The sequence below is a fragment of the Athene cunicularia genome (assembly GCF_003259725.1).
Source record: "Athene cunicularia isolate RWA chromosome 4 unlocalized genomic scaffold, athCun1 chr4_part1, whole genome shotgun sequence".
Taxonomy (NCBI): domain Eukaryota; kingdom Metazoa; phylum Chordata; class Aves; order Strigiformes; family Strigidae; genus Athene; species Athene cunicularia.
The window spans coordinates 29554069-29566884 of NW_020799098.1; the positions used below are offsets into that span (position 1 = coordinate 29554069).

Genomic DNA, 12816 nt, shown 5'->3' on the forward strand with positions numbered 1-12816 from the left:
GCTGCCTGCACAACCCTCCCCTCCCTCCGCCGGGCCACGGCGGCGGGAGCGGCCCAGTCGCCCCCCGCGGTAGCTCCCAGCCGGTGAGGCGGCCTGGCCTGCAGGACGCCTGGCCTGTCGGAGGCCGAAATTTCCCCCTTTAGCAGAAAAAGGGAAAGCTGCGGGGCCACTTTAAAAGGCGGCTTTCCCCTTTTCTGCTAAACAGGGGAATTTAGGTCCGACGTGAAAAATGGGCTGATGCTTTTTTTTTTCACCGGGTAAATATTGTCGTGCCCCACTTGCTTGCATGCTGAGGGAGGAACCCACCTCTCCAGGTCTGCCTCCCAGAAGCAGATGAAAGCACGCTTTGTTGTGGCTCAAAGCCTGCTAGTTTTTCCTGAATATTTAAGATTACTTTCTTTGCCTTCAAACTTTTTAAATGGTGTTCTCGGTTAGGGGATTCTAGTGCCAGGTGATCACACAGAGGGGTGAAAAAATTATTAACATATGGCTTGATATAGCATGTAGAGCATGCCAAGTTTTCAATAACAAACCCAAAAATTTACAGTGCAGCTAAATGTGAAGGAACTCTGGGAAGTCACTGTCGATCATGTAGAGCATGGGAACTTTTGAATACCAAAAACTTACAGCACTGCTGAAAGTGGAATGCTGGGAAGCTGCTGTTAAAACACGTTGCAATCTGTCTCTGCTGGTAGATGTGCTGAAACAAGCCTTCTTAGCCATCTCCGGTCAGGCATGTGAACATCGACGTCCATGTTTTGGGTCTTGCTTTTGATTGTAGATATCTTAATCTCTGTAAAAGCAAACACTTCGGTGAGTAAGTGAGATCTGGAATGCACAGGTCCAGTTTGACCACTGGAAAGTCTTAAAGCTACTTTCCAACAACAGCATGTACAAAGAAAGCTGCTGAAAACTTGTGCAAAATTGTAACGTCGCTGAGATGCAAATTTGCAAGGGAAGAAAGTGATTCTGACCATTTTTGAAAGGACTTTGTATTTCTCCTAAGGTACCCTAACTGCCCAATTTTACTTCGAAGAACTTAATTCTTAATGTTTATATCAGAAAATTGCTTGTTTGATTAAAGTAAATGGCCAAGGATTATAAATACAGAAATATTGGAGCCGAAATAAAGCAGCTTTCCCCATGTTTGGTTGTAATAGTGGTTCTCACGTTCTGGTGATAGTGTGCATGGTAAAGTACTAATTTAATCAAGGCATGAGCTGATCTTCCTGCAAAGTGCCTAACTAGCAATTTGGGGTAGGTGGCAGCCAGTAACTAGTTAATGATCATTAATGCTGTGTGAGAGGTGTATACTTAAATGTCGCACTATGCAGTATAGTATGACAGGAGAAATAGGAGCCTCGGTACTTCTATGAACTAACTATTTAAACCTAATTAACTAGTGAGTTTTTTGTTGTTTTTTTCCCCTTCCTCTTACAGAAGGGGTCCTCGCAGGTTGCTCCAGTTCACATTGTCAGTGAAGAGTCAGCTGACAAGACTAATTTGGGCTTTATTCATGCGTTTGTGGCTGCTATATCGGTCATCATCGTATCAGAACTGGGGGATAAGACCTTCTTCATTGCAGCCATCATGGCAATGCGGTACAACCGTTTGACTGTACTGGCTGGTGCTATGCTTGCCTTGGGACTGATGACATGTTTATCAGGTTAGCACTCTTTTTGTTTCATCTCTTAAAGTGTTCTCGGTATGTATTTATCAGTAAATCTTAATTGAAATTAAAATGAAGGTAGTAGGTATATGCAGTTTTCTGTTGTGAAGAGATTGTGAAGGCTTTCCTAGGGACCATAGCTTAGATTTGAATATTTAAGACTCTTACCTCTGCTGAGGTATTTGTGCTCCCTAGACCTCAATATGACTTTAAGGAAGAGGAATGGAATTGGGAGCCTAGGCACTTGCTTTGATTTTTTTGGGCCACTAGTTTCCTTTTTATTTTTAGCTCCTGTTAAATTAGTGTGCCTAAAGGGAATGTGGGAGTGACTTCTGTTTTTTCTCCTAAGGCGAAAGATTCTTAATATGGTGATAAGTTTCCCTTGTCTGACTTGTATCCCTGTACGTGTAGCTCTTTGGATTTGTGCTGGGAGCTGCGTACGTGGAAGATGACATTCTGCCACAATCATTTGAGATGAGTAGTACTGACAGCCGAGGGCTGGGGTGGGGGGGAAGTGAAGTGTCAGGTGCCACTTGAGGAACCTGTAGCTGTGGGTGCTTATGTAGCAATGATCATAAAATGGAGCAGCCTTCAGGTATATCAGATGCAGCATAAATTTGTTGTATGTGTGCTCATTTCTAACCATGCCCATTTCAGAAATAATTGAAGTAGTATTTGTTGTGGAGCCTTTTTTTCTTTTCTTTTTTCTTCTCTCTCCACTGCCTTTTGTTTTATACAAGCTGTGTCTGGGAAGTTTCTGGGGGTTTTGCCCAGCTTGATTTCATGAAAACATGCTCACTTAAACTCACTAGATCCAAGCAGCGACTAGTTGGGGTGTTTTTCAAGCTGTGCTTGACAAAATAAGCTGCCTTACCATTCTGGTTATTTCATTATGTCTGTGCTTGTATATGCAAGTAATGCTAACAAAAAAAAAAAAAGTTTTTTGTATAGTTCTTTGCATTGCTTTACTTTAGTATTTTCAGTCTTTAAAAATAAGTTTAATTTAACGTCTGGCTTATTTAGCTGTGCAACTAATACTGTTATTCATGTATGTGCCATGTTTACTAACAGTACAGCTCAATTTCTGTCTCATAGTCTTACTTTTAGTTGTGGCAGTGAGGATTAATTTCCAGATCCATGTTGTAATTTCCGAGTGTGGTTTTCAACTAAGAAAGTGTGTGCAGGAAAACACATATGGTAATGAGCTTCCTTTTAGCTAATTGCATGTGGAGTAAAACAACAGGAACAGTTGTGAGCATGTGGTTCAAGCACTTGAATGTTAGGTGTGGGATTTTAATTACTCTCATTTATACAGGCCTTTTCTGTCCAAAAACACTTAACTGGTTTTACTTTGTGAAGAAGTACGTACTTTGTCCTGGATACCTATTTCTTCTTATTTGAGAACTAGTTTTGGCTTAGTTTGAGCGTCTTCAATACATGTAAAAGTAGATGCACTGTGGAGGTAGCTTTTTGGTGTTTGAGTGGGATCAGAGCTTTTAAAGTAAAGGAAGATCAAAGTTGGTCGCGTGTGTTTGGGGGGACTGTGGGAGAAGAGGGAATAGTAACATGCAGGTATTTGCACTTGGCAAAAGAAGACAGACATGGATTCACACAGCTGGATGATTTGTGAGTATGTCTAGTAGATTTAACTTGTAGAAAATCTTATTCTAACTTCTTATTCTTATTCTGTGAAATGAAATTTTTGGAAAGAGATGCTATCCACATATACTCGTATATAAAAATGGAATTAACTGGACTGGCTCTTGAGAATAGCAGCACATCACCTTTGCCTGGTGTGCCTTGTCTGCGTTAATGGACTTCAGTCTCTGGCATGACCAGTAATGGTTGGAGTTTCTAGAGTGTCAATATCTTGGAAAAAAAACCCAAAACAACCAAAATAAAATTATATAAAACTAACAAAAGATGCAATATTTATTTATCAGTGGATGTTTGAATTGCAGACTTTTGTTAGCAAGCATTTCTTAGATGTGGGAAAAACAATTATGATCCTCATGCTTATTTTTTTAAATGACACATTTGTTTTCTTTTCAGTTTTGTTTGGCTATGCCACCACAGTTATTCCTCGTGTGTACACATACTATGTGTCAACAGCACTGTTTGCAATTTTTGGCATCCGAATGCTTCGTGAAGGCTTGAAAATGAGTCCAGATGAAGGTCAGGAAGAGCTGGAGGAAGTTCAAGCAGAAATTAAAAAAAAAGATGAGGAAGTAAGTCATTAACTTTCTGCGGATTATAGCTGATGAAATAGTTACAGCCGTGAAGCTGTAGAACAGCACTGCTTAGTTTGGGGTGTTCAGCTGTGTCTATGATCAATAATCTGACACCGAAAACAGGTGGTAAATGGGATAGAAGTAGTTGTTTCAACAGGTGATTCCAGTTCTGTGGCAAGCCTGGCTTCTCAGGAGAAAGGGGACTTTCTCCGTAGAGTGGATTTTTTTGATTAGTTTTGGTTTTTTAAAATGCATTACTAGCAGAGAGGACATCAACAGTTTACTCCTGCCTCAGCTTTTCTTTCTTTTTATGGTCAGGCAGATTAATGCTGAGGTATACAGGGTTGCAGCAAAGTTCTGTGTTAGAATAACTTCCTAAATATACGCACCCACTCCTAAGGAATAGTGTAGAGTATTAATCCTATTTCTTTTAAGATTTTTCATTAATTTTGTCAAATGCACCACTTGGGAAGAGGGGGATCCCTGCTTTAAAAATAGGAGGAAATCAACAGGTGTTGTTCCTACCGAAAGTGCTGTGACAGTGCAAACAGTACAAGATGGACAATAACTGGAGGTTAGAGGTGATTACGAGTCTATATATGTGCGTATAGGTAGTATAGGTACACGCATGTGTGCTTATATGTAGTTTGTTTTTTTAAATGATGTCTAATATAAATAATACATTGATAATGCAGCAGTCAGTGACAAATAACATTCCAGATACTATATGACTAGCTTTACTGTTTAAATATTTCATTTGGGTTGTTTAGATGACATTTCTAATGTTATGGTTGGTTGTTGTTTTGGTTTTTTTCCCCTTCTTCGCAGCTTCAGAGAACTAAACTGTTAAATGGGCCAGGAGATGTGGAATCAGGGCCAGGCACCACTATACCTCAGAAGAAGTGGCTACATTTTATTTCTCCAATCTTTGTTCAAGCTTTTACTTTAACATTTTTAGCAGAATGGGGTGATCGTTCCCAATTAACAACCATAGTCTTGGCTGCCAGAGAGGTGAGTTTTGCGGAATGCCCGCTGTTCTTCTGCCCTTTTTGGGTTGCTTGCAGAGAAGTGGGAGAGACAAAATACTCTTGTAGGAGGTATCAGACTCCTGCTGCCTTGCTGTGCCTTACTTAGGGTTACAGCTGTGCTGAGACCTCAAAATAAATGCACTGAAGCCCTGTGTAGTATGAAAACTATTGTTACGTGATGGGGACTGCACAGGCATTTCTGGAAATAGTGGGTTTATATCATGCGGCTGAATACAGTTGTTTTTTGTTACAGAACGGATATTTCTTTCATCTGTGTGTTCATACAGTTTTAACACAGTAGCTTTGAAAAGAGACCCTCATCCCAGCAAACTCACAGCTGTTAAAAAGATACCTCTTTTTAAAAATCTAAGTGAATATGGTACAGTGTATAGAACTAAAATAACTCTAAACTACTGTGTAGTAAGTAATACTGTAAATGAAATTATATTCAGCACGATGATTGGAATGTATATAACTCTATTATATTTAAAGGAAAATTAAGGTTTACAGTCAGCCTTTTAATAAACATACGTATCTTTCTGTGCTCTTTCATGCATTGAGATAATTTACGTTTTTCTCCCTAGGACTCATGCTTCCTTCAGGGCACTTTCAGACCTTCCCTAGGGATAAAGCAGGGCTGTGTAATGAAGGAGGTATAATCTGTAGGAACCTCTTGCCTCTATTACAGTATAGGGAAGGTGCTTAGAGCTAACAAGGCCAGGAACAGCAGGATGAGAGGATGATCTCATAGTTCGGGCAGTTATGTGCTGTCTTGGAAAACAAGGAATCATTACTGCCTCTGCTCAAGCTTTTATATGATGCTGGGCAAGTTGCTTAAGCACATCTTTTCACAGGTGATGGCTGACTTCTGGTTTGCATTTTGTGAGGGTCCCATTAGGAAGTGTCCATCAGAGTCTGTGGTCTGATCTGTGCAGTGCTGAGCATTGCAACTAAAGACTGCGGGATGTTGTGACTTTAGCAGATGAAGTGTTTGTATAAATGCTACAGAAACAAATGCTACAAAAAATGAATTGAAGGTATCTTGATCTTGGCCTTCAAAATCAGTGAATGATTATGATCTGGATCTTTTAAAATTTTTATCTGTGGGATTGTTTTATACCCCTTTTTTCATAATATATTTATGTAAAGCCTTGTTTGTTGAGTAGTAAGATACATAGCAGGAGCATTACAGAAATGTTTTTGAGGAAAGAAGTTATGTTTATGCAGAGATTTGAGCAATGGGGTAAATCAGCTGTGACCATACGTTCTTCAGTGAAAAGAAAACAAAATACTGCATGACTGTTCATTGAGTGAGTAGCATCCATCCTGTCACAACAAACAGGGCTTCTTTGGAGGGGAAAAAAAGGGTGATAATTTGGCTGTCTCAGTGCATCCACCAGCAGAATGAGTTGTGTCTGTCTTCTAGGTCTGAACCTAATCCTGACAGCAGTTCTTAAGAACTTGATTTCACACCTTAATAGTTTACTGCGTATGAAAATTGTTCATCTGTTTGAGGAAACAGAAAGGAAACTCCCATAGTGTCCTCCTAGACTGGCTTTGCCTTGGGTGCTGTGTCTGAGCACTTCTGCTCCTTGGAGACCCTCTGCTGAGGGAAGGTGACTTGTTACCTTCCAGGGATGGCTCTAGGGAATGGGGTGGGGGGTGAGATCCACCCTCTGCCTGTGGGGGCTGTGCAGGTAACTGCCAACTGCAGGGAAACAGGGATTTCTGGGAACTCTGGGTCCTGATCCTGGAGGCAAGTGCGTTCTGCTGGCACAGCCCTGCTTCCAACCTGCACTTCTTGGTAGTTTTCCTACTTGTCCTCTGCTTGGTGCTTGCCACCTTTTCTAACTGGTTGATAGTTTTGGTTCTTTTGGACAGTCAGTGTTGTGTTGTGTTGTCTTCATACCATATCATTTCTTAGACAGTTTTGTTGTTTGCCTGTTAGAGATTTCATGCATTCCTCTTGAAGCCGAAAGTCTCACTTAAAGATGTGCAGGGGACTGAACTCCACTTTCCCTCATTTGTCTTTGTACAGCAGAAAGTCATGCCTTTGTTATCAGTCATTAAAAGATTGTTCTGTTCCTAATGCTGAAGTCTTCTGTTTTATGAGGTGTTCAACATGTATGTTGCCCTTAATTGTCTGATTTGTAAGTAGATCTGAGAAACCTCTTTATATAGAGTTGCTCATGTGTTGAGTAGCTGCTTGTTATGCAGTGATGTGAAAGCTGTCATTGACAATAAACTTTGGAAAGAGTTTGTTATCCTCTAGACAGATTCTTTCATGCCTTCCTCTGGGTGATTGGGGGGAGCAGAGTGTAGAGCACAAGCTTGTGAAACTGGATAAACTGGACAAAGGAGTCAGAATGTTTTAGCTGCTGAAGGCTTTAATTTGCAGTTCATGGATTTATTTTTCTTTCTTTATAATTAGATTGGTGTTCTTCCAGCTGATGCATACTGTGTTTCTCAACATCTGCCACCTTCCCTCTAGAGGTTGCTTAATTGTTTAAATACATCAGAGTGATTTCTGGATCTATATTTAACAACTTGAAGATGCTTCTTGGTTGAAACATGCCATGTGCTCCTATATTAGACAGGTTTAGGTTTAAGTCTGTCTTGTGAGCTGATGTGCATTGCTACTCGTCTTTAAGGCAGTGATGGAAAGCAGAGCAGAGTAAACACTGGGGAATATCCTCTGTGCTTGACAGTGTGCAACCAGGGAATCTAGGCACTGGTCCTTCATGGCAGGAGGTTGTAGGACTCTAGTGGGTTTCCAACCGTGCTGATGCTTCCCTTTTAATTTTTTTTTTTTTTTTCTCAGGACCCCTATGGTGTGGCAGTAGGAGGAACGGTGGGACATTGCCTGTGCACTGGTTTAGCAGTCGTTGGAGGGAGAATGATAGCACAGAAAATTTCTGTTAGGACTGGTAAGCAAAAACTCACTCCAATCAGAAAAATGCATTAATGCTGGTAATGTTTGTAGTGTAAATTACTACGGGGTTGAGAACAGTGTTTCTCAGAACTTTAGGAAAAAACAAAACCGTTTTTTTTTATGTCTGTGTCTTCTACCTGCCTCCCTCCTTCCCCCCAACTCCCTGCTGTCAGCTCCCCTCATGGGCGGTGACGCTGTTCTGTTCCCAGGGCTGTGTCCCCCTCCTGCCAGGCAGTCTCTGCCACCACCCTGCTTGGGGTGCTCCTAAAGAGCCTGGCCTTAATTGAGCTTAACAGTTCACTGACTCTGATTTAAGGAATCAAAATAGGTATTGTCACTCCAGGTTTAAAGATGGACACAGGTGAAGCATGTTTTGTTTCACTGTTAGCTAGTGTGTAGGTGACTAGAGGAAGAAAATACAGTATTTTGAATAGTTGGTGTTTGGTGTTCAACAGTGGATAATAGAAATTCTGTTGCCATTCTGAGTGCAGACCTTAAGGTGAGCAAGAGAACTGCATACTTACAAGTTACATCAGATGTATGAAAGCTCTAAAAGCTACTCTGTGGCTTAAATGTTGTGTTGTTTTGTTTTTATCATACCTGCTAGCTGTAGCAGGAAGGACCAGTAAGGTTACATTGGGTTGTTTGTTTTTCTTTAGAGTCGTTTGTGGCTTGCTACAACTCTCAATTCTGTGATGTAGTGAGATTTCTTTCTCCCAGGAAGGATTCTATGAAGCTGCTTCAGAATATTTATCCTGTAATGACAGAGGTTGTAAAAAGCGAAATGTGCATTCTGTCATGTTTTGTTTGCCAAGGACATTGGTGATGAAATGCTAATCTAACAATGATTTAATATGCTCCTAATAAGCTCTTTGCAGATCTTTAGCCACAGGAATAGCCTTATTAGGTTAGACCAAAGATCCATCTAGCCCATTAGTTTGTTCAGAGAAGAGTAGGAGAACATACACAGTGGTGCTTCCCCAGAATACTGTCCCAGCCTCTAGCCAACTGTGGCCACTGCAAGCAGTTAATGTTTTTGATACTATCTCTTTCAATATAGTTACCTAAACTGTGAAAAAAATTCTAATTATTATGTCACTCTTAACTGCTGACTTGCTCCAGCGTGAGAATATTGTATCTTGGTTTTCCCCACGCAGCCAAATATTCAACAGCAGGTGTCAACCTCTGTTTTATACTGGCTAAAGCAGTAAAACAAAACTTCCTTCTAAGAACCAGAATATATTCTTGTAGATGTGGTTAGACAGCAGGGTGGCATATGGGCATCCTGACACTGAGCTAGAAACAACGTCCGCTGTTTGCTGCATAAATTTTAAAGTAAGGTTATTTGGGAATCGGGCATTTAAAAAAAAAAAATAATCTGTAATGTGTCATGGAAGATATTTAACTTTCAGAGTCTAATTTGGTTTTGGTTTGTGTTTTCCTTTCAGTGACAATCATAGGAGGCATTGTCTTCTTAGCGTTTGCATTTTCTGCACTATTTATAAGTCCAGACTCTGGTTTTTAAAATTTTTCATCGCTGCAAAAGAACAAGGATTGGAAGCATCAAGCAGCTATTCTTGTGCATTTTTGTATATAATGTACAGAATTATAGTTAAACAAGCACTGAAGATGAGACACTGAACTTCTTATAGCGAATGATTCATGGGACTGACACATTTATGGACAGCTTCTGCAGTGGAGATCTGCTTATTGTCTGGTTTGTTTATTCTGTGGTGCCTGCTACCTTGGAGGGGTTTGCGTGGTTTTCTTGCTTGCTGGACCTGGCTCAGTTGAGTTTTGAAGATCTACTCTCATAAGTATCGAGGGTTCCTCTTCCTCTGTTACACATGGCCACCTTCCCTGTTTCTTCAAGAGCTGATTCTTAAGGCTTCTCGAAGCAGACTGTGTTTTGTTCCGTGTTGCTCAATGGAAGGTGTTAAGGAAAAAACTGCTGGCTCCCACTGCCAGGGACTTTGGTTCCAGGGTGCACCTGAGGCTGGATAATCTCAGCAACCAGAAACCTGGGAGCAGCTCCTGTACCACTGAGTGGCTGAGCCACTGACGGAGAATTTTATAAACTTAATTTAGAGGGAAAACTTCTTAATCAGGGATTTTTATCAGAAAATTGATGTGTGGTGATTAACAACCTACTGTGTTCAATATGCAATCTCTCTGGAGCTAGTATATTTGAGGGTTTTTTTACTTTTGAGATATTAAAGTATATGAAAAGTAATGAAATGGTCCAACTTAACAATGTTCCATTCCCAGGATTGACAGCAATGGAATTCTTAGATTTAGATATGTTCCTGTTTTTCTTTTTAGGAATAGAAATGTAATCTGGAAGACCATTAATAAAACATAGTATCTCCATTTAATTTATTTTCAGTATTGTTTTTGGTTCCCATAATTCCTGCCACAAAGGTTTACCTAGTAATTATGTACTTCAGTTGAGGAAAGTTTACTAAATTTATTTTGGATACCGATAAATGGTGGAGTTTTAAAGACCTTGAAAATGTTGACCACTGAAGATACGGGTTGCAGAAATACATGCTTTTCTCTGCTCTTCAGTGATGATTTGGATTCTGAGCTAATAGCTTAAATAACCCACTAAGATCTACTCAGTAGCAGTCTTGTAAAATAGAAGATACAGTTTCTAATATTTTGAATCTGCCTTTTACTGAAGCTGAAGTAGTATGGAGCATTACAAATTTGACCATTCCATTTGTAGCTCACAAAAATTTGTAGCTCTTTCAGGCTTCTCTGCAAAGAAAACCCCTTCATGCCCCATTTCTCTCAGACTGCAGCAGTGCAATGCCTGTCATGCACAGTGATATGAAAACAGCCTACAATTTCAGGCTCCAGGTCTAAATGTTCATGTCTTGGCCTGAAGGAAGAGTGCTGCTGACTGTACCATTGCTAATTACTATGTCAGGCACTGCCTTGGTTTGGTGGTGTGGTTTTTTGGGTTTTTGCTGTGGTTCTTTTTGTTTTCTTTGGAACCAAACATTGTAGGCAAAACCTGCAGCTGCTCCTTTCCCACAGCCTGGGAACACAGGCTGTTTCTGTTGCTGTGGTGGGGGGGATGTGTAGCAGAGGTCATGTTAAAACAGGGCAGGAACAGGGAAGGAAGACTAGGGAAGAGCCTGAACTTAGTTAACTGTTTACTGCACAACTGCTTGTCAACAGTGGTGCCACTGGAGTACAGTGCCTTCACAGGGATGTGTCCTGGGTAAAGTTACTGTGGGACTGTTGTTTATCCTGCTGAAAATTCTTGTTCAGAATCCAAAAAGCCAAACCAATTGGCCATATTGTAATGTAGAAGGAAGCTTTCCAAACTTCATATGTGCTGCTTTGATATGAAAACAGTTGGGATTTTTTGTAGTTGAGAACAGTTGGTGTTAGGTTAATGGTTGGACCAGGTGATCTTTAAGTTTTTCAACCTAGATGATTCAGTGATTCTGTGAGGATCAACAGAAAAGTGAAGCTATTCAGTGAGTTTGTAGAGGTTAAGCATAAAGTTGCAGAACAAACCTCTGCAACTTCCACATGTATATTTTACTATTACAGACTTACACATGATGCCAACTACTGCTTTTGTCCAGTCACAGCAATGTGTCTGGCTGCTCTCTAGTGCTAGCTAGGCAGGTAGGAGTCAGTCTTTTTTCTTTTTTTTTTTTTTTTTTTTTTTTTTTTTTAAAGCACAAACATTGGTTTATTCTTGGAAATCTATTATAAAATCAGATAACTTGTGAAATTTTAGTGAAAGCTTTGAAAGGCACTTTAGTAATTGCTACTAGTTATAGTGATTTAATATTGTGAAGTGCCTGTTGGAATTTTTCACAATTTGAAGAATCAAGTCAGGGGGTAACCAAAGCCAGATGAAAGTGATGGAGAACTCCACTGATGTATTTTCAGCAGCATGGTGTCTGCTGCACTGTCTCCAGCACAAAGGGTGTCCTTCCACAGTGTCCCTCAGCACTCGCACCCCAGGTATCTCTCTTGACTGCTGCCTGGTGCAGGGGTTGGGATTTTAGCAGCTTTCATCATACTTCTTTCTTGTGCTTCTAGTGCATTGCCATTAGAGAGGTGTGTGGCACTCCTCTGTCTTGAAATACCTGCATACCTGATGTACAGGTATTATCTTAAGGAGTGTGCGTATGTGCCTACATACATACATACATACATATATATATATATAAATATATATATAAATAAAGTGTCGTCTTGCCCTCTAGGGTGAGTTTACATCAAAAACTTCCAGGTTTTGTTAAAGCATTTCCTTTGCTCATACTTTCCTTAAAGGAGTGGGTCTTAATTGAAGACAGAAGTACGTTGTTGGTAAGATGACACAAGCCTGCTTACTAGAGCTAAAACACATTGGGGAGTGAGGTAAAATGCCCTGTGCAGGAGATGCTGAAGGCAGAAGATGAAAAGATCTGGACCAATGCTACAGTGACTGTGGTTCCCTTTGGTCATGGCCCAAAATGAGTGATATCAGAACTCCAGGATTTAGCAAGTTCTGGGCCTGTGCAACCGGTGGAGGGAGAGTACCAGAGTATTACTTCATCCGAGTTGGGCTGAAATGGAAAATTACCTGATGAAAGTCAATTACCTTGGACCCTACAGACAGTGATTCTAAGTGAATCTTTGAGCTCTTCTGGATCTCAGTGGGCTGTGACCAGCATCTCCCCTGAGCTGGGATGCCTCTGGCTCAGACTTCTTGTAGTTTGAAGATTGTCTGCCCACAAGGCAGTAGAAGGCCAGGGTGAAGTCAGACTTCTTCTTGACTCTCAATTACCACTTGTTGAGAAGTACTGATGCATTGTATTTGCTTTGAACTTGAGAAGAGGGAAATTTTAACTATAGGCTAGCCTCTTCCATCCACCTCTTTACCTATCTATGTGTTGACACACGTTTACCTTTAGAGTGTGGATGTTTATATTTCACTGGATATCC

The 12816-nt window shown here is 40.6% G+C and overlaps 1 protein-coding gene across 1 annotated transcript; it reads left to right on the forward strand.

Annotated features, from left to right (window-relative positions):
* Positions 1 to 1420: 1420 nt before the first annotated feature.
* On the forward strand, positions 1421 to 10233 carry TMEM165 (transmembrane protein 165). The gene is made up of 5 exons (XM_026847025.1): positions 1421 to 1666; positions 3722 to 3897; positions 4729 to 4911; positions 7750 to 7855; positions 9309 to 10233. The coding sequence occupies exons 1-5, from the start codon at positions 1591 to 1593 to the stop codon at positions 9383 to 9385; spliced, it is 618 nt and encodes a 205-aa protein (XP_026702826.1). The 5' UTR covers positions 1421 to 1590; the 3' UTR covers positions 9386 to 10233.
* Positions 10234 to 12816: the final 2583 nt, after the last annotated feature.